General features: G+C 38.9%; 7 protein-coding genes across 9 annotated transcripts; 5 read left to right on the top strand and 2 right to left on the bottom strand.

Annotated features, from left to right (window-relative positions):
* The first annotated feature begins 1,662 nt into the window (after positions 1–1,662).
* LOC125578559 lies at positions 1,663–4,976 on the top strand. The gene is made up of 9 exons (XM_048741633.1): positions 1,663–1,935; positions 2,279–2,452; positions 2,531–2,927; positions 3,004–3,278; positions 3,342–3,410; positions 3,486–3,542; positions 3,632–3,684; positions 3,767–3,842; positions 3,929–4,976. The coding sequence occupies exons 1-9, from the start codon at positions 1,895–1,897 to the stop codon at positions 4,869–4,871; spliced, it is 2,085 nt and encodes a 694-aa protein (XP_048597590.1). The 5' UTR covers positions 1,663–1,894; the 3' UTR covers positions 4,872–4,976.
* A 13-nt stretch (positions 4,977–4,989) lies between these two features.
* On the bottom strand, positions 4,990–8,899 carry BNAA09G44560D. Its single transcript, XM_013809155.3, has 14 exons — positions 8,511–8,899; positions 8,083–8,173; positions 7,917–8,001; positions 7,576–7,660; positions 7,389–7,458; positions 7,068–7,137; positions 6,880–6,925; positions 6,525–6,777; positions 6,243–6,448; positions 6,088–6,162; positions 5,919–5,988; positions 5,701–5,781; positions 5,482–5,561; positions 4,990–5,331 (listed from the first exon to the last, which is right to left on the bottom strand). Exons 1-14 carry the CDS (start codon positions 8,624–8,626, stop codon positions 5,253–5,255), a joined length of 1,407 nt encoding a protein of 468 aa, XP_013664609.2. The 5' UTR covers positions 8,627–8,899; the 3' UTR covers positions 4,990–5,252.
* Positions 8,900–10,661: 1,762 nt separating this feature from the next.
* Positions 10,662–13,905, top strand: LOC106369058 (2-isopropylmalate synthase 1, chloroplastic). The gene is made up of 12 exons (XM_013809156.3): positions 10,662–11,489; positions 11,596–11,809; positions 11,874–11,954; positions 12,077–12,169; positions 12,232–12,318; positions 12,417–12,517; positions 12,725–12,758; positions 12,853–12,927; positions 13,023–13,106; positions 13,187–13,321; positions 13,402–13,547; positions 13,625–13,905. The coding sequence occupies exons 1-12, from the start codon at positions 10,789–10,791 to the stop codon at positions 13,755–13,757; spliced, it is 1,884 nt and encodes a 627-aa protein (XP_013664610.2). The 5' UTR covers positions 10,662–10,788; the 3' UTR covers positions 13,758–13,905.
* Positions 13,906–14,116: 211 nt separating this feature from the next.
* Positions 14,117–16,772, top strand: LOC106365340 (tetraspanin-11-like). The gene is made up of 3 exons (XM_013804784.3): positions 14,117–15,093; positions 15,164–15,469; positions 16,290–16,772. The coding sequence occupies exons 1-3, from the start codon at positions 14,587–14,589 to the stop codon at positions 16,770–16,772; spliced, it is 1,296 nt and encodes a 431-aa protein (XP_013660238.1). The 5' UTR covers positions 14,117–14,586.
* A 61-nt stretch (positions 16,773–16,833) lies between these two features.
* Positions 16,834–18,222, bottom strand: LOC106369059 (60S ribosomal protein L6-1-like). Its single transcript, XM_013809157.2, has 4 exons — positions 17,883–18,222; positions 17,434–17,540; positions 17,182–17,363; positions 16,834–17,085 (listed from the first exon to the last, which is right to left on the bottom strand). The coding sequence occupies exons 1-4, from the start codon at positions 18,140–18,142 to the stop codon at positions 16,930–16,932; spliced, it is 705 nt and encodes a 234-aa protein (XP_013664611.2). The 5' UTR covers positions 18,143–18,222; the 3' UTR covers positions 16,834–16,929.
* Positions 18,223–18,970: 748 nt separating this feature from the next.
* LOC106369060 (zinc finger BED domain-containing protein DAYSLEEPER) lies at positions 18,971–23,499 on the top strand. 3 transcript variants are annotated; one of them, XM_048741634.1, is made up of 6 exons: positions 18,971–19,589; positions 19,698–19,902; positions 19,972–20,009; positions 20,135–21,078; positions 21,182–21,412; positions 21,483–23,499. In XM_048741634.1, the coding sequence occupies exons 4-6, from the start codon at positions 21,039–21,041 to the stop codon at positions 23,288–23,290; spliced, it is 2,079 nt and encodes a 692-aa protein (XP_048597591.1). In that variant the 5' UTR covers positions 18,971–19,589; positions 19,698–19,902; positions 19,972–20,009; positions 20,135–21,038; the 3' UTR covers positions 23,291–23,499. The 3 variants fall into 3 exon arrangements, with proteins under 3 accessions (XP_048597591.1, XP_013664614.1, XP_048597592.1); XM_013809160.3 differs by having other exon boundaries at positions 18,971–19,902; positions 20,135–20,859; positions 20,994–21,078; XM_048741635.1 differs by having other exon boundaries at positions 18,971–19,902; positions 20,118–21,078.
* Positions 23,500–24,855: 1,356 nt separating this feature from the next.
* LOC106369061 (transcription factor MYB51) lies at positions 24,856–26,816 on the top strand. Its single transcript, XM_013809161.3, has 3 exons — positions 24,856–25,462; positions 25,578–25,707; positions 25,882–26,816. The coding sequence occupies exons 1-3, from the start codon at positions 25,327–25,329 to the stop codon at positions 26,576–26,578; spliced, it is 963 nt and encodes a 320-aa protein (XP_013664615.1). The 5' UTR covers positions 24,856–25,326; the 3' UTR covers positions 26,579–26,816.
* Positions 26,817–26,936: the final 120 nt, after the last annotated feature.

The raw sequence follows: 26,936 nt of genomic DNA, 5'->3' as shown, positions 1-26,936 counted from the left end.
CTAACTCAACTCTACCTAGCAGTCGAATTGATTACACAACCAACCAAAACACAAGTACACGGGCTTCACACTCAACCATTCATCAACATTCATTTCAAATTTATCTCAACCTAGTACACATAGTTCAGTTCAAATGCAACTATAACTAGCACTCGAATTGATTAAGCTTGAGTGTTACCTTTTTTCAGTCGAAGCATAGCTTCTCCAAGTGCGCGACCTGCACTGAGAGGTTATAAACCTATCCAGTGAGGTTATCAACCTCCCGATTGAGGGCTTTAACCTCTGCCTGGACATAGAAAAAACAATCACAAATTGTTAGTCCGTTAATAGAAAATTAAGGAAAATATTACAAATTTTAAACAAAAAAATGGAAGTCACATTACCTCCAGCCTCTCAATCTGATAATTGACCTCCGGGAGTCCGTTGATCACCAACTCAACCTCCTCAAGACGCTTTGTGAGACGTTCGATATGCTCCTGGACACCAATCACCCAAGGCTGACGGTAATGAAACCCATCAGCCTTGTTAACCACAAAACACATGTGAGAATCTGGTTCGAAACTCAATTAAATGGAAATAATTAAATTGAGAAGAAGCGCTTACCGTGTAGTTTTTGCAGGTGAAGAACCGCTTCCCAGGAAGAGTGTCGTAGTCGTCCTTCCCCCGAACTTCGTCAATGATTCTCCCTCCGCAGGGACACCTCGTCGGAATCCCGTATTCTGAATCTGCCACGTATCCTTGCATGTTGATCAACTCCGTCTGCCTCTTTGTCTCTCTTCTCTCTTCTGCGGGATCCATCTGTACCAGAAAAAGCAAAGATTATAACAAAATAAACGGTAAACCGTGACCCCAAACTCGATTTGGAACCCTAAGTAGAAACCCCCAAATCGATTTCAAATCCTCAAGAAACGAACCCTAAATTGAACCCGCATGGCGATTATTAACCCTAAATCAAAACCCCCATATCGATTTTGAACCCTACATCAAAACCCCCAAATCGATTTTCAATTAACCGATAACCCTTTCGACCCCAAATAGATTCTATGAAACCGTAAAAGTTGTTGATACTCACCTCAGATCGTTTACGAGAGTCTCCGACGTCGATTCAATCGAGAAATTCTCCGGCTGTCGCGTCGCACGAGATATCGCCTCCCATAGAGAGAAACCCTAGCTTTCGAAAAAAGGAGAGAAAATGAATCATCTCACGCGTAACCCTATTTTTCTCCCTCTCGACGCGAAAACACGCGGCCAATGCCTGTCCGACGCGTGGCTTGAACCCGTATCATACGGGCTCACTCCAAAGAGACGGATCACCCAATTAAACCCAATAAAACATTTCTTTTAATTTTCCGGGTCTATGAACCCCAGCCCATGAACTCCTATTAATCCGTTAATGCGGATGCTCTAACGAGCTTCGTCGTGTTACCATAGAGCTAACTAATACTAGTATACTTAAAAGAGAAATAAAATAATGTTATTAATATTCGAAAGGTCACGACATTATTAAAAGCTATTGTCAGAAAGAAAGGACAAATGGGAGTAGATTATCCGCCACTACAGACTTACGTGTCATGTCTCCGAATCCGCATGCAAAATCCAACAGATGACACATTAATGAATCATCCAACACTAGATGTCCACGTGTCACTCTTTGTCACTCTCTGTCACGTCTCTCTCGAATAAATAACGTTGACCGACCTTCTTCTTGTGGACACGGCAAGAATCGCCGACGTGCCACTGATTCATTTATCCGATTTTAATCCACTCACACTAGAAAAGATTGCGGCTTTTCGGATTTGTAGGGTCACCCATTTTGTTTTTTCTGATTGATTCATACCAACAAGAGAAAACACCTGTTTTGTCTGAAAATTTCGAGTTCTTTTTTGGTTTAATCATGCAGAGGATTGTCGACAACGCTCTTGATGTCACAAAAGAGTGAGCTCATCTCTGATTCAGAAAAGATTTCGAATTTATAGTTTCCTTGTGTGTAAATCTTGTGGGCTAAATATGATTATGACTATGTTGAATGTGGTTATATGTTGTTGAGGTAAGACTCTATCCTCCAGCTTCTGATAATTGGGGATAATGACAGTTTGATAACAGCTTTAGATTTATTCTAATTGACTCAGTCCTATTAGTTGTACAGTAATTGTCTTTTTTGTATTGGTGGTTAGTTTTCTTTATTCAGAGCTTATCCGTTTGCTTTTTTTTTAAGGAGAGCTTATGCTTTTAGCCAACTATGAACTCCGGCTAATGTATTTGGATCTTCTTAGTGCAGGTCAGTGAAAACTTTGACTTATGAGTCTTTGAACAACATTGCAAGATCCATAAACGGAGTCTCTGCACTTCTCTTGACTCTTCTCCCTGGCAAAGCCAGTGTTCTCGAAGGTCTTCATGGTTGGGAACTAAGGCCTACCTTACGTGCACCTCGTTTACCACGCTGGATGCACAAGTATAACTTCCTCTTTTCACTTGCCTTAAAACAACACTAGTAATGTAATAATGCCTTACTCCACTCTCTTTTATGCAGTGGAGTCTCTTCTTTCAACCACTTCATCCACGAGCTCTCTGTTGATTCCGACGCTTCTAGCTTGGACTACTCATCTGGAGAAGATAGTGATGATGCTATGTCCACTCCTCCTCCATCACCGTTATCTCAAACCTCGCTCCGCTCTTGGGCTAGTCTTCCTGCGAATTACGAGAGCCATTGGACAGAATGGATAACGCTCATACTCTGGTGGGTTTTGCTACCCTCCCGGATCCTTCTATGGGTGCCGTTACACCTCTTACGCCTCTTTAGCAGAGGAGACTCAAGAGTGACTCCTATGAGCCGACACTCTCCTAGGCCTTACTTTAGCAATGCTGTCCCAGGGAAAGAGCACCATGTCCCTAACCGAACTACTGATAGAAGACGCGGAGTCATTGAGGTTTGTGTTGTATGAAACATACTCTACTAATTCACTGTTCTTGCACACACTCATATGTTTTGTTTTGTTTTGGCAGGATCTTCAGCTTGGTATTGAGATCTTTATAGATGCCATATTTGATTTCTTTCACAAGGCGGCACACCTTCTTCTTTCTCCATCAGAAGCTGTTGGAATAGTTTTGTCATTGTTCTCTTCCTCCAATCACAGTCACAGCCCTAGAGGAAACTATGACTATGTTCTGGATGATGAAACTCTAGGAGACAATGATTCATCATCCCCTACCGAAAGAACCATGACGAGCTTGTACAATACTGATACTCGGACTTGTCAAGATGTTATAACAGAGCTTGGGTATGTGCTTCATTGTTACTCATAACAATGTCTTCCATTTGATTAAACTTCTAATCTTGTTAGGTATCCATATGAAGCTATTCGTGTTGTTACATCTGATGGATATGGTCTTCTCTTGGAAAGGATACCAAGGTATATAGTCTTAGCATGGTTTAGTAAGTTCCTTTAAGATGTAATCAATAACACTCCCTCTTATGGCTTTTCCAGACGAGATGCTAGGAAAGCTGTTTTCTTGCAGCATGGTGTTTTGGATTCTTCTATGGGGTGAGTGAGTTTCACAGTCTATCCTCTTTGATGACTTATCAAGTTCATTTTGTTGCCTTCTCTATCTCATCTGTTCATTTTGTCTTCAGATGGGTATCAAATGGAGTTGTTGGTTCTCCTGCTTTTGCTGCTTATGATCAAGGTCTGCGCCAAAACATACTTACTTCTCAAGTCTCTTTGTGATAACTGTGTAGTAAAGATTTAACTCTGTTTCTTCTTCTCAGGCTACGATGTTTACCTTGGGAACTTCCGCGGTTTAGTTTCAAGAGATCATGTGAACAAAAACATTTCCTCAAAAGAGTGAGTTGTCTATAGAAACAAACTGATTCTTCATGGATTTGATTTCTTGTATAGTTATATACTGATGGATCCTGAACAAAATGCAGTTTCTGGAGCTACTCCATCAATGAGCATGCAAGAGAGGACATCCCCGCAATGATAGAGAAAATTCACGAAATCAAGACTTCGGAACTGAGACTCTACCAGCCTAATATGGAAGAGGTAGTAAACGAGGAGCAGCCTTATAAGCTCTGCGTTCTCTCTCACAGCCTAGGCGGTGCTGCTGTTCTGATGTATGTAATCACCAGTAGAATCGAAGAGAAACCTCACAGACTCTCTAGACTGATCCTTCTCTCTCCTGCCGGGTTTCACGAAGACTCCAACCTGTGTTTTACGTTGATAGAGCACACGTTCCTTCTCTTGGGACCGCTACTATCCAGGATTGTTCCCGCTTTCTACATCCCCACTAGATTCTTCCGGATGCTTCTCAACAAGTTAGCTAGAGACTTCCACAACTATCCTGCCGTTGGTGGACTGGTCCAGACGTTGATGAGTTATGTAGTTGGTGGAGATAGCTCGAATTGGCTTGGAGTCATGGGGTTGCCTCACTACAACATGAACGATATGCCGGCAGTGTCCTTCCGTGTGGCTCTGCATCTTGCTCAGATTAAACGTAGCAGGAAGTTCAAAATGTTTGATTACGGTAGCGTTAAGGCTAATATGGAGGTTTACGGTTCTCCTGAGCCGCTGGATCTTGGAGAGTTCTATGGTTTGATTGATGTCCCTGTGGATTTAGTAGCTGGGAAGAAAGATAAAGTGATTAGACCTTCAATGGTTAGGAAACATTACAGGGTGATGAGAGAAACAGGTGTTGTTGATGCTTCTTACAATGAGTTTGAGTATGCTCATTTGGATTTTACCTTCTCTCACCGTGAAGAGCTTTTGGCTTATGTGATGTCGCGATTGCTGTTGGTGGAGCCGACACAGACTCAGCCGGTATATAAGAAGGGGATGAAGCTGAAGAAGAAAATGGAAACAACTAGGCTTTGATAAAGTTACATGTGGCTTGTTTGTAGTTTCTTTTGTTCTTGAGACTGTGGCTTAGAACAGTGTATATATGGTTATGTATTCTATTTAAGTCAAGTACTGAAGTCATCTACACAAAATGGAATACAAAAAGGGAGAAGCATATTATTATACAAACTTTGTATAAGGTTTGTTGTTACAAATGTAAGGATGAGGTTTCTACAAAAAGCCATATGTATACAACTATATTTTTATACTTAATGCTGATCAGACAAATAAAAAGATTCAGCAAAAACACACATCAAAAGTTTAGGAAAAACTGTATATGGTGAAAAAGGAATATGATCGTTTGGGGCATCAACCTCAAAACCTACTCTCCAACATGGGGGCCAAAGTTAGACAGAGTCATACGTCGTATACAGGTAGTCGTTCTTCAATTGCTATACGACATATTGGGCACTTTGTACACTTGTCAGAACAGATTCTGAAACAACAAGAATGGCACATGAACATGACAACTAAGTCGGCTATCAGATCCAATAATAAAGATAACCTCACAGGCTCCTAGTTTGTTTATAAAGTATATCAGTTGAGTGATAAATCCAAAAACTTGATTATGTATGATATGGTATACCTGCAGAGAACATGGTGTCTGCATGGAAGCAACACCAAACTGATTTCTTTCTCAAAGCAAACCCTACACAGCACTTTCTCCTGGTGCAAAGACACATTTGGAACATGATTAAGCCAAAGACAAGAAAAAACCAATAGAGAAAATAATGAAAAGGTTCAATAAAACCACCACGGCTAATAATAGATACATAGGAGAGCATAGAGGAAGCAGAAATTTTACATTTTGCAGTCTTTCATATTCTTGTTGGCTGAATTTTGTGATCTCGGTTTGTTCACCAAGAGCAGCTTGAAGTCTCCATACCTAGAGGGCATCAAATTAGACCAAACACTTAGCAATATTGCAACTACAAGGCACAAGACCCGACAAGAAAGAAAAGCTGAAGATAAAATCAGCATTGAGTTGGAAAACAAAAATGCAAGAAAAGGAAGCGAAGTAACCTCTTCAGCGAGATCTTCCTTTGGCATTTTCTTGACTATCTCAGGCGGATGACCACTGAAGGTATTGTAACTGCACAAGCATATTATCACCAATCTTCATCAGAGGCTCAACAGCAGTTTTGGTTAGACCATATAGAAGATTGGATTGGATTATATTAAGCTAACTAACCCAGATTCTCCATCCATGTACAGTCGAGCTTGTTCCTCTCGGCTTCCTTCATCAATCGACCACCAACCTAATAGCCTAAACAAGTAAAGCAAATTCTGTTAGTATACAATCTTGTAAATCTAATCCTATGGGAAAAACAGAAACGTGTTTGTAACCTGGAACCATGGTGCAAGAACCCCAAGCAATCATGGGCTCTTGATGAAAATCTAAAATACAACCCAGGACCAGCTTCCCCGCGTAGCAAGACGACGATCTTCTCTGTTAGTTTAGATGCAGCAAAGAGAACACCGAGGCCTTGCAATAGGAATAGTGGAGAAAACAGGATTGGAATAGATATATCCTTTGCTCTTTCAGGTGTCCCCTACAAAGTCCCAAACCATCAGCTCTCTTTTAGCAATGTCAAAATGGTAAGATAGAGAGACATGATGTGGTATTACCTCTAGATGCATGCAAAGGACGACTTGAAATACAATGACGGGAATTTTTAACATGTGACCGCCGATATCTTGTAGACCACAACACATTCCATCTTGGAGCCTATCCTCTTCTGGAGTAACTACGAAGCCACTGTTCCAGTCAAGATATCTAACAGCGGTAGAAGATGACCCTGTTTCTCGGGCCCGTGAGTTTCTGTGGATAACTGGGTTGGACCATTTTGTACTAACAAGGAAAGCAAAGCACTCGGCGATTCTACAGGCAAGACATTTTCACATATATCACTTTCATGCTCACTTCCACCAACCACAAAAAAAAAAGACTGAGTACTTCTTAAACAAGAAGGACAAAGCATACCCAATATTTATAAATAAATCCCACCAGCTGAGTGCATCTACATCGCCTGAGTATTAAAAAATAAAACAAGGAGGGCCGATAAGAAGGAAGGGAACGCAATAACATTATCTATGAAGATAAGACTTCAGAAGGCAGAGAAATCAAGTAAGAAAACTATGTAGGCAAGCATTCAAGAGATACAACATTACCAGTAAGCTTCAGGAGGATAAAGATTGTAGCAGCCAACGTGAACACCATCGAAATAGCAACCCAGAAATGCTGCAGGCAACAAGGAACAATCATCTAAAATGTTCATTTTAAGTTCAGACCATCAACAGAAGAGAAAACAGATCCCAATCCTAAGTTCATGAATTGATAATTTCAATCCTAAGTTGTGTTATTTGAAAATTAGAGACCGTTTGTCATTCATGTGTAACAGATAGATGTTGCCTAAATGCTTAAGCAAATTGCAAAATCAAAGAATAACAAGCCTAAAGCAGATAATTAACGTGACACACACGTGGACTTACAGGAAGTGCCTCCCATATTGCATCATCATTTATGCTGTCTTCGTCTCCTGGCATCAATGCTCGACACATCCTGAAATAAATCTTGCTGTAATTAGGAGCTCCAAGCTTATATGGTTAAGTTTGGTATGTGTTCAAAAGACAAATAAAAGGAATGAAGTAGAGTAGTAAACATTTAATGTTTCAATACCTCAAATTGTCAATCAGTATGGTTACTTCAAATGCCAATAACGGTAGGGATGCAATCTTCAAACTCACAGCTGGTGGCCAGCTACCTGCCATTTGAAATAGAATAGGTCACAATCCAATGATTGTGAGAAAATGAAAAACAGTTCTTTCATACAAGTTCAAACTACTTCTGTGATGTCCTCCAAACTTAACCATACACATTCTCCAAAATCAAACCGTAGCAAGACAAAACTTTGAGAATCAGAGCCATCATTTTTATAATAATATCAATATGTTGCCATGCCAAGAAACTAGATTACTAGGGGCTTTAAATTCTCTCTCTGAAGGTAAGAGGTTATTTACCATAAGAACTCTCGAGGTATATACAGAGGAGCAGTTCGAACGCTACAAGTAACGGTGTTGCGACAACAGCATGACATGGAGCCCACTGTAGAAACAAAAAAGTAATCATAAACATATCGCTTGCTAAAAGAGGTAAGCATATAAAAAGAAAAAGAAAGGAGCATACATGACGGTTACGAGGAGCAACAGGAGCAGGAAGGGAGAACCTTCCTCTCGCAACAACTGCATGAAAAGCCCACAGCGGCAAAAACACCGTCCTACATAAACAGAAATATAACTTCTCAAGTTAAGGGGAAAAGGAACTGACTTTCAATCCTCTCAAAGAAACTACGTCTGTGAACAAACCAAAAAAAAAAACTGAAACTTTATATTCGAGAGAGGGTACAATCTCTAGCTTCTTCGAAATTCAACGGGTAAACAACTCAAAAGGGTCTCCAGAATTTCAATCGCGTAAGCGATTGTTGCCCATCCAAAATGAAAATCGAAATCGAACACATGTTTAAATTGATTCATGCACCAAATTTCAGAAAATTTAGAGATTCGAGAGCGTGTTGGATAAGAAGATTAGAGAGACAGAGAGGGGTAGAGACGAACCACCATGAGGAGGAGACGGTGTGATCGAGCTTAAGAACAAGCAATAGCGTGAAAGAGAAGAGTAAAGTGTGAGCCGCCAAGGCTTGTATCGACTTGAGCACTCTCCTCCAACTCATCTATTAATCCTTTGTATCTCTCTTTTGTCTCTCTATCGAACAAGAACAAACTCTGTCTTTGTATTCATCTCTCTCTCTGTCTGAAACAACAGAAATAATCTCAAAGCTCTCTCCTTTCGAGAAATGTTGCAGCAAATGTTATTAATAATGGACCCCTCTCTCTCTCTGATTCTTCTTCTTCCTTTTCGTCTCTCTCTCTGTTCCTCGTTGTTTTTTCTTTTATTTTTATTTGCAAATTAAAATCTTTTTTTCCCCTTCGGATTCCTTTTACTTTCTCTCTCTATATTTATATTTGTTTAAGCTTTGCTTGCACGCCATATTTGAAACGCAAACGCGCTTAGCGTCATTTTCCTTAAACTAAACACTATTAAATTTGATTAGACCGCTCGGATAAATAGGACAAGAAGTGCTTATTGTCATGTTAGGTAACCTCATTTTCGTATTTAATGGATTTTTTTTGACAAATCTCATGTAAACTATTTTTTAGGAAAAATCTAATGTAAACCAAACTATAAAAATTGTGGATTTCTGACCACATGTAATCAATTTAACCTTTCTTTTATAAATTGTGAGATTTCATTTTTATTTTTAAAGAAACGTAAATATATAACTAAAAATAAAATCCGGTAGTATTTAAAGGTTTTAATTGGACACGATCTCTCACGCTCCTCTTTCAATTTTATTTCTTTGGCAAATAAACATAACATACCACTCATTGACCAATGAGAAAAACAAAAAAACATACCAAACACTTGGCTTATTTAAAACTAAGTATTTTAAATACTTTATACTTAATTAGCAAGTCGTGACTTATCACAATCTATATGTTTACGATCATGACTTTCATGAAACAAAAATATTTAATACAGATATTAAACTTCAAGCCATCTTAATTTTCTACATGTGTGGGTAAATAAATTTCACTGAACCTCACGTCACTTTGTAGAAGAAAATCTCGACAAAACATTTAAACCTTAGGACCATAACCAATGATTTGAAAGTCGAGAATAAAGTAATACAGCCAACCACCTTCATAACTGGAAATTAACAATAGATAACGGCATAGCGTTGACAGTCCTTGAAAAGGACTACTATTAAAATGGTTGCAATAATACCCACCCAAAATTTTATAAAAAAGAAATAACACTGGCCTTTCAGCGGACACTCACCGTGAATACTTTTATTTTGTTGTTCTCTGGTTAATGATCTATTTATAATTCCAAATTTCATTTATCATTATATAAAATAATAATTAAGTCTTATTATTTTCTTTATCAATATGTTGAGACAGTTAAAAAAAAAAATATGTTGAGACTTTATTTACATCAGAAATAAAAGTTTGCTGTTTTTGGGCTTTAACTGGATAAATATCTTCTCATCCAAAAAAGTTATCGAATACAATGACAAAAATATACATACCCAACCCAAGTAGTAACAAAATAAGAAAACAAAAAAGCCCAAATTATTTTGGCAGAGCTAAAGCCTAATCCGAAAATTGCCTTGGGCTTATTGCTCTGATTTTATACTTATCATTATTCAAGTTCAACTGTGTTAGGCAAAAGATTAGGAAAACATATGCATCTGGGACCATATGCGGGCCCAAGTTCCAACTATTATAGTCTAGATTTGTGCAGATGGTTTTGTAGCTAAGTAGGGTACAACACCTCATGTATCATCATCATTCCAAGATAAACTTTTTTTGAGGATATATCAGTAATATTCCGGATCTAAAGATGAAATACTTGATAAGTCAATGTCCGCTTCACAATATTGACCAACAATGTGACATGTTAAGTTCATTTAAAAAATGTTTTAACAACTTTCCATCTCCATGTCTTCTTGTTCAATGCTTATTGGTGAATCTCATGGTTCTACGTCCTTTCTAAACTGTTCAATCGACTCATCGTCCTTATCGTTGCCGGTCGACTTTTTCTATTGTATCCTATAACGACGCCGTTTAAAGTATAACACAGTTGTCGTACTCATTTTTTTAAGTGGAGAATATTCAAGTGGGACCAAAAAAAAAGATTTGTTTTTGTCAAATAAAGAGAAGAGTGACACGAACGAACAGATAGAGCTTAACCAAGTAGCTGCCGCCGCCACGTTCAAACCTTCATCTCTCTCTCTCTTTAGGTTTACCATTCTTCTCACAATCGTCTCCAATGGCGTCTTCCCTTCTCAGAAACCCTTCACTCTCATCATCAACAACAACACCTTCTCTCCCCACCTTCTCCACAACAATCACCACACCACTCTCCTTCCGTTTCCCACCATCCCACCACCGCCGCCGCTCCTCCTCCGCCTCCCTCCGCCTCTCCTGCTCCATCTCAGATCCACCGCCCCCTCTCCCTCCCCACCCCCTCCGCCGCCGCCGCCCGGACTACATCCCCAACCGCATTTCCGACCCCAACTACGTCCGCATCTTCGACACCACGCTCCGCGACGGCGAGCAGTCCCCCGGCGCCACCCTCACCTCCAAGGAGAAGCTCGACATCGCGCGGCAGCTCGCGAAGCTCGGCGTCGACATCATCGAGGCCGGGTTCCCCGCCGCGTCCAAAGACGACTTCGAGGCGGTCAAGACCATTTCCGAAACCGTCGGAAACGCCGTCAACGAGAACGGTTACGTCCCCGTCATCTGCGGTCTCTCGAGGTGCAACGAGAGAGATATCCAGACGGCTTGGGAGGCTGTGAGATACGCCAAAAGGCCTAGGATCCATACGTTCATCGCCACGAGTGATATTCACTTGGAGTATAAGCTCAAGAAGAGTAAACAAGAAGTCATCGAGATCGCGAGGAGCATGGTTAGGTTCGCTAGGAGCTTGGGGTGTGATGACGTGGAGTTTAGTCCTGAAGATGCAGGAAGGTGGGGGGGTTTAATTATCTTTTATTTATTTTAATTAGTTCTAATCTTGATTGCCAAGCTTTCACTTTCTCTGTAACTGTTTATATTTATTTTAATTGTTTAACAGGTCGGAGAGGGAGTTTTTGTATGAGATTCTTGGAGAAGTGATAAAAGCTGGAGCGACGACGCTTAATATTCCTGATACTGTTGGTATCACTTTGCCTAGTGAGTTTGGTCAGTTGATTGCTGATATAAAGGCTAATACCCCTGGGATTGAGAACGTTGTCATCTCGACTCATTGTCAGAATGATCTTGGACTCTCTACCGCCAACACTTTATCTGTATGTCTTCTTTTTCTTATCTTTATGGTTGTGTGTAGATATGTAAACCTGTTTTTGGATTCAGGGAGCACATGCAGGTGCTAGGCAGGTTGAAGTGACGATTAATGGAATTGGTGAAAGAGCTGGAAACGCTTCACTAGAAGAGGTCAGAGTTTCTTTAATTTTAATTTGATAAAAAAAATAGCATTTAGAGTTTCAGTTTATGTTCTGCTTGTGCTGCAATTGGATACTTAATCTTGACCTGATGTTTTTTTCGTGTAAGTGTAGGTTGTGATGGCAATAAAATGCCGAGGAGATCATGTGTTAGGAGGTCTATATACTGGAATTGATACTCGCCACATTGTTATGACAAGCAAGATGGTAACAATTCTGAACTTCATTTTTTACATTTGTGAAAACATATATTGATTTTGATTTATCAGGTGGAAGATTACACTGGAATGCAAACGCAGCCCCATAAGGCTATTGTAGGAGCGAATGCCTTTGCTCATGAAAGTGGTATTCATCAGGTCAGCTGAAATAAATCATCATTGCTGCATAAGCATAACTGTACTATTTTCCTCATGATTTCGCTTTGTGTATAATGATTTGTTCATGCTTCTCGTAGGATGGAATGCTGAAACACAAGGGTACCTATGAAATTATATGCCCTGAAGAAATTGGACTTGAGCGATCAAATGATGCTGGCATTGTCTTAGGGAAGCTTAGGTATGAAATGTTTTCCCTGTTTTGCTGGTAAAGCAGTGCAACCAGCCTGTAATTGGTGTTTATACTCTACAGCTAGGATTATTCGCCTTTGATGTTGAATATTTTAGGCATTTTTGACAATTTACTAGTTCATTGCGTACATGTGTGTTTGAAACCCTGAAGTCTAACTTCTGGTTTCTACTTTTGCTTGGATATAATCTTGTGCAGTGGGCGCCATGCGTTGAAAGACCGTTTGACTGAGGTACACATCATTTTCACCCATACACATGCTCTCGCTGTTGCCATCTTTGTGGGAGGGAGACACTAATGTGCTCTCACTTTTTCTACTTTTCCAGCTTGGTTATGTATTGGACGATGAACAGCTAAGCACCATTTTCTGGCGCTTCAAATCCGTGGCTGAGCAGAAAAAGGTAATTGGCCCTGGTTATTTTATTATTTTTATTCAAATGTTCAGCTTGTGTTTTCAAGGTCCAGCTGATCGTTTTATGTTCGCTTGTTGATCCAGAGAGTTACTGATGCGGATATAATAGCGTTGGTATCTGACGAGGTGTTCCAGCCAGAAGCTGTATGGAAACTACTGGACATTCAGGTGAAACTGGGATCAATATGCTTTTTATTTACCTCTGTTTTTTTGTTCATTGTCTCATTTTACATGAAAGTGGAATGCAGATAACTTGTGGAACTCTGGGGCTTTCAACAGCAACGGTGAAACTGGCTGATGCTGATGGCAAAGAGCATTGTGCTTGTTCAATGGGAACTGGCCCTGTTGATTCAGCTTATAAGGCAGTTGACCTTATCGTCAAGGTACTTTCTATACACTCTCACATACAGATAACTTCTCCTGTAGATACTCAAATATTTAAAACTTTGTTACCTCTTTGTAGGAACCGGCGACTCTGCTTGAGTACTCAATGAATGCAGTAACAGAAGGCATTGATGCCATAGCAACTACACGAGTTCTTGTCCGTGGAAACAACACTTACACATCTACCAACGCAATAACTGGCGAAGAAGTTTTAAGGACCTTCAGGTAAAGAAAATCCTTTTTTCCCTTGCTCGTTTTTAAAAAATTCTTTATAACATGGAACGAGATTATGTCTTTGGCAGTGGAACCGGAGCGGGAATGGACATTGTGGTGTCAAGCGTCAAGGCTTATGTAGGAGCTCTTAACAAAATGCTCGATTTCAAAGAGAAGTCTCCGAAAAAAGTTCCTTCTCGAAACATCAAAGTCACTGCCTGAATGAAAATCTTTGTGTGAGAGACCAAAGTTAGTTTTCTTTCAAGGTATATAGTGTTTGGTAATAACTGGAGTTCCAAGTTTGCATGTCGTTTATTTCAAAGATTCTTGTCAAAAGAGTTTGTCTTCTATAAATCTGTGTTTAGATTAATCATGCTCTTGACTTTAGCAAAAGGAATAACTAGCAAGGCATATTTTATACACCGGCTTTAATTAAAACAAAATTTGGGATCTGACATGTTTGCTCAAAAAACAGTTTCACACCAAAATTAGAAATCGTATCAGATCCTCTGATTTTATACACCGGCTTTTATTTTTATGATTATTTTTATTTTTAGTTGTCCACCTGTCCTAAACAAAACGACTCGAGAGAAAATCAAACGACATTTGAGTCGATAAATCATTATATAACTTCATATTTTAATTGTGAACAAAAAAAAAAACTTCATATTTTAAACTTTTGAGAGATCTTTGAATGGGGTATGATGTGGCAATTAGACAAAGTCAAAATCTGATTTAACTACTCTATCTAAACTAAAGGATCTTCCTAACCCCCACATGTTCCCTAACTATAGTGGCATAAACGAGTAATTATACACTAAGCAAGTGACTAATAATATCCACTAATATCCCCCCCCCACCCCCACTACCTAAAAAACAACCGTTCCCTCTTGTCCCAATAACCACGACGCCACACTCACTAAAACGTTACAAAACAAAACCCATTAAACTCGAATATCAAACCTCCTCTCGTTGTCTCTCTCTCTCTCTCTATTTAATATCCGATTTGCTTATTTGATATCAGAGTGAGAAAAGAAAAAGGGATCACGAAATGTTTCGAGTAAGCAATTTCGTTGTGGGTCTAGCCAACACGTTAATAATGTTAGTGGGCGTATCAGCCATTGGTTATTCGATATACATGTTCGTTCACCAAGACGTGACCAATTGTGAAACAGCGATTCGGGCACCACTTCTCACAACCGGTGTCGTCCTCTTCGTGGTGTCGTTACTAGGAGTGATCGGTTCTTGCTTCAAGGAGAATCTCGCCATGGTCTTGTACTTGATCATACTCATTGCAGGCATTGTTGCCTTAATCGGTTTCTCGGTATTTCTCTTCTTTGTCACGAACAAAGGAGCCGGTCGTGTGGTCTCTGGTAGAGGGTATAGAGAGTACCAGACGGTTGATTTCTCGACATGGCTTAACAGTTTCGTCGGTGGGAAGAGATGGGTTGGTATAAGATCTTGTCTGGCTGAAGCTAGCGTGTGTGATGATTTGAGTGGTGGTCCTGTTAGTCAGATCGCCGATGAGTTTTATCACAAGAACTTGTCTCCACTCCAGGTATAAAATTAACGTACATGTTATGTAACCGTTTATTACATAAATCTAATTTTTATGTTGTGTTACGTAGTCTGGTTGTTGTAAGCCACCGTCAAATTGCAACTTTGAGTTTAAAAACGCGACGTGCTGGATACCACCAGCGAAAAACGAAACGGTTGTTGCGGCCAACAACGGTGACTGCGGTGCATGGAGTAACGTGCAAACGGAGTTATGTTTTAACTGCAACGCATGCAAAGCTGGAGTGTTGGCGAATATTAGAGAGAAGTGGAGGAACCTTTTGATATTCAACGTTTGTCTCATAATCCTACTCATCACCGTCTATTCTTGCGGTTGTTGTGCTCGTCGTAACAATCGTACGGCTAGGAAAAGTGGTTTTGCATGATCATTCACTACATTTTCATTTTATTTGTAGCTTTTTTTAGTGTTATTTTTTGTTTGTTGGTTTGTTTTAGTTAATTATCTTTTGCTTTCTTAGGACAATGTCATGTTTGTTTCCTACCAATCATCATGAAATTATCACTTTTCACTTTTATTTCGTATATTAATCCTTTGTTTTATAAGTATCCCAACACTTACTACTAAGAGTTTTTTTTCTTTTTTGACCAGTAACTACTAGAGTTTCTCTCCCTATATTTTTCCATTTGTGGCTTTTTCTTAGTTTTTTTTTATTTCATTTTAGTTAATTATCTTTTGGTTTCTTAGGACAATGTCATGTTTGTTTCCAACCATTCATCATGAATATATCACATTTCACTTTATTTAAGTATCCAAACATTTATTACTAGGATTTTCCTCCCTCTATATTTTCATTTGTGGCTATTTCTTAGTTTTTTATGTTGTTTGTTGGTTCGTTTTATTTAATTATCTTTTCATTTCTTAGGACAAGGTCATGTGTTGTTCAGGAAAAAAGAGACAAGGTCATGTTTGTTTCCAACTATTCATCATGATTTTTATCATATTTCACTTTTATTCGTATATAATTACTTTATTATATAAGTATCCAAACTTTTATGAGACTAGAAGCTTTTTCCTATTTTTAACCGTAACAATTAACAAACCCCACAAAGAAAACATGAGAGATTACAACATACAAACAAGAAAAAAATCTGAATTTCAACTCTAAAATTCACCATTAAAAAATCTCTTCTCGTTATTCAATGCTTAATCTCTCATCTTTGAGGTTTGTGTTTCCATAGAAAAGAAAAACAATGGAGGATCAGCTAAGACAATTAAAAGACATATTCGATCGGTTCGACATGGACGCAGATGGAAGCTTAACCATCTTAGAACTCGCGGCCCTGCTCCGGTCCCTCGGTCTCAAACCATCAGGGGACCAAATCCATGTTTTGTTAGCAAACATGGACGCAAACGGCAACGGTTTTGTCGAGTTTGATGAGCTCGTAGGCAATCTTCCCGACCTTAACGAAGAGATCGGTAACAATACCGAACATTTACTCGACATTTTCAACTCGTTCGATAGAGATGGTAATGGATTCATCAGCGCGGCGGAGTTGGCTGGAGCCATGGCCAAGATGGGGCAACCGTTGACGTATAAGGAACTAACGGAGATGATCAAAGAAGCTGATACAAACGGTGATGGTGTCATAAGCTTCGGTGAATTTGCTTCTATTATGGCTAAATCTGCTGTTGATTATTTTGGTTTAAAAATTAATTCATGATTATTCATTCCATTTATGAATTTTTTTTTGTTTCATTTTCTTAGAATTGATGATTGATATATAAAAGAGAAATAACGTTTTCATAAGATTCAAAGATGACAAAATCTCAGGGGGGAAACAAGATATTCTTGAAACAAAAAAAACGATATGATGAAATCTAGAAAACAAGCTCATGGGGTTTCATTCCTTGAGACAATGAGAACCTGGCGCCGAGGTAAGTCTTGAGCTCTGGCACTGACTCAATGGCTTTGATCAGGGCTGCGTCAACGGCCTTCTGGTCTTCTTTCTTCTCCTGTGGGATCTCTTTCTTCACCTGCAGATACCAATCATTGATTTTAAGGTTAGAGCAAGTTAAGCTAATCAAATTCATAAAGATGAATGTGTTTGATCAAGGTGTGATGTTATATACCTCTTTCTCTGCTTCAAAGAACTCGCCTTCTCCTTTCTTGTTCTTCTTCTCAGCGACCTTCCCGAAGTACTTGTCATCGAACTTCTCAACGCTGACTCCGGAAATGTCAACCTTTGTGGATGTTCCAATCACATAGGACTGGTTAACACGTCTCAGTGGAACACCATTGATCTTGAATGGTCCTGAAAGATAACATATGAATAAAGTTTACAAAACAGAACACTACAAGCGCAGAGATTAACAAGAACTCACCAGTGACCAAGAGCAGACCAGAAGAAAGCTGCTTGAGGAAGACAACCCTCTTGCCCTTGAATCTACCAGCGAGAATGATCAACACAGTTCCTGGAGTAATGCTTGATCTGCAATAACAAATAGAATAAAGTATCAAACTTTGCAATCACAATCACATTTTCAACAAATAACTGACTCAAACCATATCTCACATTCCCGACAAATCTATTCTAAACTCGCAACCTGTCGGAACCAACCAAGAAGACGCATTTAGCTTGAAATTAATTTTTTAAAAACACAAATTGAAGAAGATGGATTTAGAAGAAACCTACATTTCAACACAACACTAGATACAACTGATTCAAACCATATCTCATATTCCCGACAAATCTATTCTAAACTCGTAAAGCTGTCGGAACCAACAAAGCTTGAAATTAACTAAAACGAAAATCGAAAAAGATGGGATTTACTTGAGCTTGGTAGGCTTAGGCTTGCGTCTGTTGGCGAGGGGCTTCTTAACGTCTTCCGCCGGATAAAACTTGGCGGGCTTCTCAACGGGAGAATCGACCTTGGACTTAGCGTCGTGGCGGGGGAAAACGCCGCCGTTTTTGGCCTTGATTGCCCACAAGCCTCTCTTGTGGTACATTTGGGAACGAGAGTATTTGCCAACGCCCCTGATGAGATCGGGGTTTCGGCTAACTTTAGGGGTCCTTTGCTTCGCCGCCGGCATCTTGTATGTTTCTTCTTTCTCTCTTGTTACAAACTCTCAGTGGCGGAAGTAGACCCTTGCTTGGAGTTAGCTGCTCTTTAAATATGAGGACGATAAAAGCAGCAAGGTAAACCTAATGGACCTGATATGTGTTGAGAAATGTGATGGGCCTTTTATGGCCCATATAAGTTAAGTGGAAAACGTATCTTTAACAATCATAAGTCCGAGGTGACGTACACGCGTATTTAGTTTGTGTTATATTAAATGTAAATATTGTTAATTTATTATTTGACTGTTACCGCATTTAGTAGTTAACCAGTCATAAGTTATCCGTAAATGCATTAATTTTTAATCGCAGTACCAGTCGTACAAATCTCTTAAAACCGCTAGAAACCACAACCGTCTGCATTCACAAACTCCCGCAACCGTAACCGCTGCGTTTGAACCAGTCAGACTCTTAGTTTGTGTTATGTTTTTACCTCCCATAATCACCGAGGTACATGAGTATTACATGTAGCAATCACTCCATTTTCTATTTCAGAATAAAATTTAAAATTTTCTTCAATTTTAGTTTTTTTTTTTTTTAAATTCTTCAATTTTTCATCTTATAACATAATTAAAAGTGATTATGTCCATTATTTTTGTATACCTTTTTAATATTTTTATTTTAGAAAATAAAATAAAATTAGAACAAGTGAAAAATAATATAATGCCTTAGAAACTCTCTTAATGCAAAAATTGTTTTTTTTTTTTTTTGAGTCTAACTAATAAATAAAAGGGTTTTTGCACTAGATATACATGAAACATTTTTTAATTAGGTAAATGGCTAAAAGACTATTCATTTTTTGGTAATACCAATACTATCCCTAGTTCTATGGTGAGCGGGAATATATGTGTAGATATTTTGTCTGACACGTCGTTCAGACAACCGGTTAACACGCTTTGTAATAATTATGACATCTCCTTGGGATTGTATCAAACGGTAGTGCAAAAACTTAACAAAAATCCTAATTAACATCTACTATCTTTCTTAGATCTTATCAGACCCTTCATTTTCCCTCATTTTTCTATCACCCAAAAGTTGTAAACCTTAATTGAGAGATGGTGGGTTCTCGACTACTTGCGTGTGTGTAGTCTGTCGTCTTTCTTCTACCTCCGACTGCTTCATCTCCTCACTTCCTCTTCGAAACTCCAATTATCTCCCTCTCTTGGCCGAGAGTTTCGATTAATCCCTTCCCGATGTTCTTATTCGTTCCGTCGGATGGAATCTCCTCCGGCTTCGTCTTCGTCTCCGACGTCGGTAACCGCTTCGGAAACCGATTCCCTAGCGAAGGATCTGCAGAATCAAAATCTGGGAGCTGTTGATGAAGGTGCTAAGATCAAACGGAAGCTCGAAGATTTTAACTGGAACCACTCCTATGTTAAGGAGTTGCCTGGTGATCCCAGAAGCGATGTTACCTCGCGTGAGGTAATTCAAAGGATGAATCTTTTGTTATGTGGTTAAATCTGTAGTCATCAAGTTCGTATTTTTATCTAGTTTGTTGTTGAATGGTAAACGTCGCCCACACGCTCCAAGAACATGTGGGCCTCTTTCTTTTTCGGCGTCTCTTTGTTTCAGATTTTTTCTGAGTTTCTAAGAGTTTGTATCCAATTCAATCGCTGATTACATGCGGTTCAAGCGCTGCTTCGGCGCTGACATCAACGGCTCTAGCAAGTAGCAGACAGCAATCATCAGCTACCAGAAACGCTTCTCTTGGATTCTCCCCAACCCCTTTCTTCAGGTAACGCCACTTACTTGCATGTTTCCACATAAAGTCAGAGAAACGTAACATACATTCGATGTGTTGCAGGTAGATTTGGTCACAACAGTTTATATTGAAGATAAAGAGTGAGTCTTCTTCTATCTCCCTCTCTTAATATTTTTCTGTTATGTAGCATTAGGTTGAATATAAATAGTTGAAATTGTGTTGCCACTAATAACAGTTAATGTTCATAGCATTCACATTGCTTCAGGTTTGTTTCCAAGGAACTATCTCAAGAAGCGCACCAGTATTTTCTTGATTAGAACTGGTAGACTGGTAGTACTACTTTGGTAAATGAAAAGCATTGGTGCTGTTTCATATGTGGTACAGAAGGAGAAAGAGGAAAGCTTCTACTCCATCACACTTTTATACTATCATAACAATTGTTTGTGTCATCACGTGTACATGAAATGAGTAATATAATTATTTTTTAAAAGAAACTCTTGTCTTTGAAGTAACCGGTTGCACGTAACACATAATCGGATGCGTGAGATATTGCGGAGGTTAATATTGACTTTTTTGTAACTCGTTTCACTTGTTCGCCAATTAATAAAAACAATGTCCACTTACCTAATTAAAATTCTTGTTTTGGTTATTCACCCAAATGAGCCTAAATAAAATTAAAAAATAAACCAGACAAAAAAGAAAAAAAAAGAAGGGAAAACCAGAAGAAAGCCGAAAGAAAACCAGACCGAGCCAATCAACGGAGTCATTTTAGCTGAGCCTGACGAACGAGAGAGCCAGCCTCCTCTCTCCCCCCACCTCCGTCGAATTCGCCGACTAGATCCGCCGCCGGAAGGGATCTATCTCTAATAATAGCTGGTCTTCCCCGACAAGTAGTTCTCCCTAAAGCTCATACAGCTTCTCTCTCTCCCTTGAATCGGCTCAGATCCGTGGCGCAGAGATCCAGCGCCGATCCTCTCTTCCTCTTCTGCCGTTAGTTACTGTTTTCCCTCCAAAAATTAAAATTAACCATTTCTCTCTTGCAACGGCTCTCTCTCTCTCTCTCTCTCTCTCTGTTCTCAGCAGCAACCGCTGCTCACATGTTGCTCATCCTTTGCAATCCCTAGAATCTCAAACTGGAGCTTGAAAGGGGCAAAGGAACTTGGAATCAGATGGAGTGGAACGTTAACAACGCTTTCAAAACCTACAAAGGTATTTTGCATTTTTGTGAGAAAAGTTTTGAACTTGATCATGTTTTGTCGAGAGAGAGAGAGACTACTTATTGATCTGTTCGTTTTGTTTTTGATGATTGAAGAAATGGAACCAAAAGCAATGATGGATATGTCACTCCTTCCACACTCTTCTGATCCCACTGACATTGCCTTAGGCTCTTCTTCTGACAACGCCATTGCCAACAATACTGCTCCCCCTAAACGCAAGAAGACTATGACTTCTGTCTTCCTTAAATACTTCGAGACCTCACCTGACACCAAGACTCGCAAATGCAAACTCTGTGCTCAAAGCTACTCCATTGCAACCGCCACAGGTATATTGCATCAGTGTTTAAATCTTCCTCCAAGGTCCTGATGTAACCTTTCATGTTTCCCTCTGTTAAGGTAATCTTGGAAGGCATCTGAACAATCGACATCCAGGATATGATAAGGCAACGGATGTTGCAACCACCTCAGTACCACAGAAACCCCAAGTCGCTGTCAAGCCCTCACAGTCCCAGTCCAAAGCACCGCAGATCGATTACGATCATCTCAACTGGTTGGTTCTCAAGTGGCTCTCTCTCTCATCGCTCCCTCCCTCTACCGTAGACGAAACATGGCTGGGAAACTCCTTCAAGTTTCTTAACCCATCCGTCCAGCTATGGCCTGCTGAAAAGTATAAAGCTGTGCTCAAGGAGGTTTTCAGAAGCATGCAGGGAGATGTCAAGACAACACTGGAGCATGTCCAGTCCAGAGTTTCGCTCACCTTGAGTTTCTGGAGTTCGTACGAGAATATTTTTTATATGAGCGTGACGGGAAATTGGATTGATGAGAACTGGTCCTCTCATAGATTGCTTCTCGATATTTGCAGGATTCCTTATCCCTCTGGAGGTTCTGAGATCTATGCATCTCTTTTAAAAGTCTTTAAGATGTATAGCATTGAAGATAGGGTTCTGTGTTGTACACATGACAACAGTGAGAACGCTATCCACGCTTGTCATAGTCTGAAGGAGTACTTAGATGGTCAGAAGGTCTTGCCTTTCTGCTACATTCCCTGCGCTGCTCAGACTTTGAATGATATTATTGACGAGGGGTTAGCAACTATAAAGCCTATAATCTCAAAGATCAGAGAGTTCACACAAGAGTTAAACGCCTCCATGGAGCTGTCAGATGATTTCGTTCAGCTGACAACAACTTATCAGGAAGGAAACTGGAAGCTTCCCATAGATGCTTCTTCTCGTTGGAGTGGTAACTACCAAATGGTCAACATCTTGTGCAAGGCTGGCAAGTCCTTGGACTCGGTGATAAGGAAAAACGAGGAAAGTCTAGAGAACAGAATGGTGTTGAGCTCTGCAGAGAAGAACGCTGTGAGCATTGTCCACAGTTACTTGGATTTGGATTCGTTTCGCAAAACGACTGACGATATGTGCACAAACAAGGATCTCACCGTCGGTCTAGCTCTCCTCTTCATGGATAACATCTCTGAGATGATCACAACTTGCCAAAAGTCTTGCCACAACCCTGACTGGCTAAGAACTTGCGCTGAGAACATGTCGCAGAAGGCGAGAAGCTACAACACACAAGTCTGCAACGTGTTCACTTACATTACAGCCGTTCTTGACCCGCGCATCAAAACGGAGTACATCCCAGAGACGCTGAACCTAGAGAGCTATATAGATGAAGCAAGAGGGCATTTCATTCGGAACTATGCTTCTCCTCATCATTTCACGTCTTCTCTAGCCAGCGGGTACCGTCCACATCAGGAGATAGACGAAGGAGGAGGAGGGAACATCTCATTTGCAGAGGAGATCGCTAGAAGGAAGAGAAGAGGAAGCATGAGTAACAACAATGCTGTTGATGAACTGACTCAGTACTTATCAGAGTCTATTGTCCCGATGCAGACCGATGTGTTGGACTGGTGGAAGGGGAACAGCGGAAGGTACCCGCGGCTTTCTAACATGGCTCGAGACTTCCTTGCTGTTCAGGCGACTTCAGCTGCGCCGGAAGAGATATTTTGCGTTAAAGGAGAGGAGATTGATAAGCAAAGGTATTGCATGCCACATGATAGCACACAGTCTGTGCTTTGTATCAGGTCATGGATTGAAGCTGGGATGAAACTTAAGTTCAAGTCAACTGAGATTGACTATGAGCGGTTAATGGAGTTAGCTGCCACCGTGGCTGCTGATAACTCTGACAAGATTCAACATAAATGAGATTATTCTTAGTGTTTGTAATAAAAAGATAAATTGTGATTTAGTTGTCTTCTTTTAGCATGATTATCTGTATGTATGTAGTTTTGCTTAGTGTTGGAGGATTTGTAGAGACCATTTATGTATCAGTTCTTAGGACGATTCATCATTGTTAAGAGTTGGTTTAGTGTAACCAATCTGGTTAATATTTTAAGTATGTTCACTTGTGCTAATGTAAAGGTTCGGTCGATTAAGTGGAACCAATTTATACCGTTAAATTGCGATAAACCGGACCAAATCATTTACAAATGCTAATGGATAAAGTAGTCTTGGTTCTTAACTTTATAAAACTCCGGTCATCTGAATTCGCTGGAAGACAAAAACACACAATGTTGACTAGTTTGTGGTTTTTGTCTAAATAAAAGAGTGGAACTAATTGAGTAATTGTAGGAAGTCTAAAAGATATTATCTATAATTAGTTCCTTAAAGTTTGTCTTGGTATATGATCGTCCAAGTTCAGTGTTTGAGTGACCAAGTTGTTGCTAAGTTTTTTTTAAAAAAAATTGTGCTTAATTTATTTAATTCAAATACGACTACTATCACTCACTACCTTCCTCGAATTTTCATTCATGTGTTTCGTTTGCGTATTGTTTCTTATAAATTTGTCGTCTAACGATTCTTAAAATATTTTGAATTTAACAAAATAAAAATGTGGAGATTTCAGTCCTATTTAGAAAAGTCTCGCACTCCATCTTTTACAGTTGAATACATTCTGACAAAGACACGTACATATTTTGTTCTTTGGTTGTTTGTAATACATTTTATAAATTATCTGTTCTGAAGTTTACTGGATATTCAATTGCTACAAATTTTGTATTTGTTGGTTCCATTTAAATGTAGTTATCAGTAACAAAAAGAACAAAAAAATGAAATTTAAATTAATTTATATACGGAAATTATTGTTCTTTTTGTTCCCAGTGACCCAATTCGCAGAATTTTCTTAACTTAAGATTATTTTTTTATTACTCTTCATATAGGATATAAAGTTATATTGTTTATTTTCTTGGACCGGCTTATTTAGTCAAGACAAATGTCTCCAAATATCTATAAGAAAATTCAACGGAACTATAATATAATTGGTGTTCCAAATGTTTCGGCGCTGTATAATATAATTCTTGAATAAAATTTTGATATTAGCATGCAAAACATATTAACTAAGCAACACAAATTTCAGTTAAAAAAATAATTGGGTAACTAGTTTTTTTAAGCCATTACTTAAGTTAATGTTACATTCATGTCTTTCTTTTACTTTATATACTAATTCACTATATATACTCTAATGGCGGTCTTATGCATGGAATAAATATTATAAAGAAGCTGTCTGAGTGTGTTACCAAAAAAAAACTGTCCGAGTACTATTATTTGTTGTGCACCAAAAGATTAAAAAAAAAAGATAATAGAAAAATGAAATTGAATTATCTTATAGAAAAGATTAGACGTCCATCTCGAAAAATTCCACTAAAAAAGTTAGCAGTTTTTAAATGAAACATCATGCGTAATGAATCAAAATGAGCCATGTGTCAATCACATACAAAAATGACGTCGCTGTAGGCAGCCACACGTACTGCAAGCACCGCATAAATAAAGATGGTGCCTCTTCCTCAAACTTCCTCACTTTGCAAGTGAAACAAACAACTCTTATAAATAATATTAAAGGTTCTCTCTCTCTCTATTTCTCTTGTGGTAAGAAACAAAACAAGTAGAGATCTCTTTCTGTCTATCTATCTTTGTGTTCTTCTTGTTCTATGATAAAACGATCTCGAGTATCCCAAAGAGCAAGATGTCTATAAGAAAAATCTACCGATGTCTAAATTCTTTAATCAAAAGATCATGTGCTCAGTCTCTATGATCATATATATAAGTCCCATTTCACACTTTTTTCAACTCTCAGGTTTTCAATATTTTATCATTGTTCTCTACACAACCCCTTTGTTTTCGATCGAATCACTAGCTCAAAAAAGCTGAGATTCTTTGAACAATCAAGAAATCAAGAATCAAGAATGGTGCGGACACCATGTTGCAGAGCTGAGTTAGGGTTAAAGAAAGGAGCATGGACTCCCGAGGAAGATCAGAAGCTTACCTCCTACGTTAACCGTCACGGTGAAGGTGGCTGGCGAACTCTCCCCGAAAAAGCTGGTATTTATTTTTATTTTTTATCCCACCATTTTTGAATATTCAATGTTTGGACTTTTTTGGTCATATTATTGATCAATAATTTTATTTTAATAAAATAATTCTTTAAATGGAATAGGACTCAAGAGATGTGGCAAAAGCTGCAGATTGAGATGGGCCAATTATCTAAGACCTGACATCAAAAGAGGAGAGTTCACTGAAGACGAGGAACTTTCAATCATCTCTCTTCACGCTCTTCACGGCAACAAGTAAGTCTCTTGTCCATTTTCCTTATAGTATATCTTATCTATCAAAATAACATATTTAACTTCCAGCAAACCAAAAACTGAACTATATAAAAATGTATAGGGTTTGAAAATTCAAATGTTATATATTATGTGATCATGACTAATATATTTGTATAATGTTATGTTTTTAATCAGATGGGCTGCAATAGCTCGTGGATTACCAGGAAGAACCGATAACGAAATCAAGAACTACTGGAACACTCATATCAAAAAACGTTTGATCAAGAAAGGTGTTGATCCGGTTACTCACAAGAACATATCAGAAAATTTGCAGGATATTCTGGAGAAACGAAACATTAATCAGACAATTATAACGAGTGATGATGATCTTGATCATAACAAGAAGATGGAGAAGTCGGCTAGGTTCTTGAACAGAGTAGCTAATAGGTTCGGAAAGAGAATCAACCAGAGTGTTTTGTCTGAAATTATCGGTAGTGGTGGCCCACATGCTACTATTACTAATAACACTACTACTATTACTACAAGTGTCACCGTTGACTCCAAATCTGATAAGTCAACGAGCTCTTCCTTCACACCAACCTCGAATCTTCTCATGACCGCTAACGGTAACGCTACGTCGTCTCCGTCCACATTTTCTGAGTCATCCATTAACGATCGATTAATGTACTGGGATAAGGAAGATGATATCGGATTCTCAACATTTCTGAATGATGAAGATTTCATGGTGTTGGAAGAGTCTTGTGTTGAGAACACTGAGTTCATGAAAGAGCTTACGAGGTTTCTTGGGGAGGATGAGACGGACAACGTAGAAATGATGCCCGTCTATGAGCATCAAGACAGTTTTGAAGATATTGATAACTATTTTGCATGAGTGAATCTTCTGATAAACCCAACATGATCATTTCAATATGATCCTGTGATAGATGATGATGATGATAAGTGATGTTGAACCATGCATGGAGCTTGTGTTGTCATATGTACGTGTCTTTTTGGTGTGTTTTTCCTTCTTTTTTTTTGTTTTGTTTTACTCTTCTGTAAGTTTGGCCTCAAGTGTGTTTCGTTTATGTAGTGGTTAAATATAGTGATGTTAATAATATTACATTATTTTACCGAGTGTATTATATGAGTATTCGTAATTAGTTGCGAACATGCAGAACAAGTACCAATAAAATATAGAATATCTAATTGTAACAATCCGAACATGAGATATATTCTAAGTTATTATAATA

The sequence above is a fragment of the Brassica napus genome, chromosome A9 (genome assembly GCF_020379485.1).
Source record: "Brassica napus cultivar Da-Ae chromosome A9, Da-Ae, whole genome shotgun sequence".
Lineage (NCBI taxonomy): Eukaryota > Viridiplantae > Streptophyta > Magnoliopsida > Brassicales > Brassicaceae > Brassica > Brassica napus.
This window is presented reverse-complemented; position numbering and strand designations above follow the sequence as displayed.

Bases quoted from the DNA above. Each gene is read 5' to 3' on its own strand.
- LOC106365340 (XM_013804784.3), top strand. From the start codon at position 14,587: ATGTTTCGAGTAAGCAATTTCGTTGTGGGTCTAGCCAACACGTTAATA. The intron at 15,094-15,163 runs GTATAAAATTAA...TGTGTTACGTAG, and splicing joins AGAACTTGTCTCCACTCCAG to TCTGGTTGTTGTAAGCCACC. The intron at 15,470-16,289 runs GCATGATCATTC...GTGTTTCCATAG, and splicing joins CGGCTAGGAAAAGTGGTTTT to AAAAGAAAAACAATGGAGGA.
- BNAA09G44560D (XM_013809155.3), bottom strand. From the start codon at position 8,626: ATGAGTTGGAGGAGAGTGCTCAAGTCGATACAAGCCTTGGCGGCTCAC. The intron at 7,661-7,916 runs GTAAATAACCTC...TTCAAATGGCAG, and splicing joins ATACCTCGAGAGTTCTTATG to GTAGCTGGCCACCAGCTGTG. The intron at 6,449-6,524 runs GTAATACCACAT...GGGACTTTGTAG, and splicing joins TCCTTTGCATGCATCTAGAG to GGGACACCTGAAAGAGCAAA.
- LOC125578559 (XM_048741633.1), top strand. From the start codon at position 1,895: ATGCAGAGGATTGTCGACAACGCTCTTGATGTCACAAAAGA. The intron at 3,279-3,341 runs GTATGTGCTTCA...TAATCTTGTTAG, and splicing joins GATGTTATAACAGAGCTTGG to GTATCCATATGAAGCTATTC. The intron at 3,843-3,928 runs GTGAGTTGTCTA...AACAAAATGCAG, and splicing joins AAAAACATTTCCTCAAAAGA to TTTCTGGAGCTACTCCATCA.
- LOC106369061 (XM_013809161.3), top strand. From the start codon at position 25,327: ATGGTGCGGACACCATGTTGCAGAGCTGAGTTAGGGTTAAAGAAAGGA. The intron at 25,463-25,577 runs GTATTTATTTTT...TAAATGGAATAG, and splicing joins AACTCTCCCCGAAAAAGCTG to GACTCAAGAGATGTGGCAAA. The intron at 25,708-25,881 runs GTAAGTCTCTTG...GTTTTTAATCAG, and splicing joins CACGCTCTTCACGGCAACAA to ATGGGCTGCAATAGCTCGTG.
- LOC106369059 (XM_013809157.2), bottom strand. From the start codon at position 18,142: ATGCCGGCGGCGAAGCAAAGGACCCCTAAAGTTAGCCGAAACCCCGAT. The intron at 17,541-17,882 runs GTAAATCCCATC...TTGTTATTGCAG, and splicing joins CCTAAGCCTACCAAGCTCAA to ATCAAGCATTACTCCAGGAA. The intron at 17,086-17,181 runs GTATATAACATC...TGGTATCTGCAG, and splicing joins TCTTTGAAGCAGAGAAAGAG to GTGAAGAAAGAGATCCCACA.
- LOC106369058 (XM_013809156.3), top strand. From the start codon at position 10,789: ATGGCGTCTTCCCTTCTCAGAAACCCTTCACTCTCATCATCAACAACA. The intron at 11,490-11,595 runs GTGGGGGGGTTT...ATTGTTTAACAG, and splicing joins AGTCCTGAAGATGCAGGAAG to GTCGGAGAGGGAGTTTTTGT. The intron at 11,955-12,076 runs GTCAGAGTTTCT...GTGTAAGTGTAG, and splicing joins GAAACGCTTCACTAGAAGAG to GTTGTGATGGCAATAAAATG.
- LOC106369060 (XM_048741634.1), top strand. From the start codon at position 21,039: ATGGAGTGGAACGTTAACAACGCTTTCAAAACCTACAAAG. The intron at 21,079-21,181 runs GTATTTTGCATT...TGATGATTGAAG, and splicing joins CGCTTTCAAAACCTACAAAG to AAATGGAACCAAAAGCAATG. The intron at 21,413-21,482 runs GTATATTGCATC...CCCTCTGTTAAG, and splicing joins CTCCATTGCAACCGCCACAG to GTAATCTTGGAAGGCATCTG.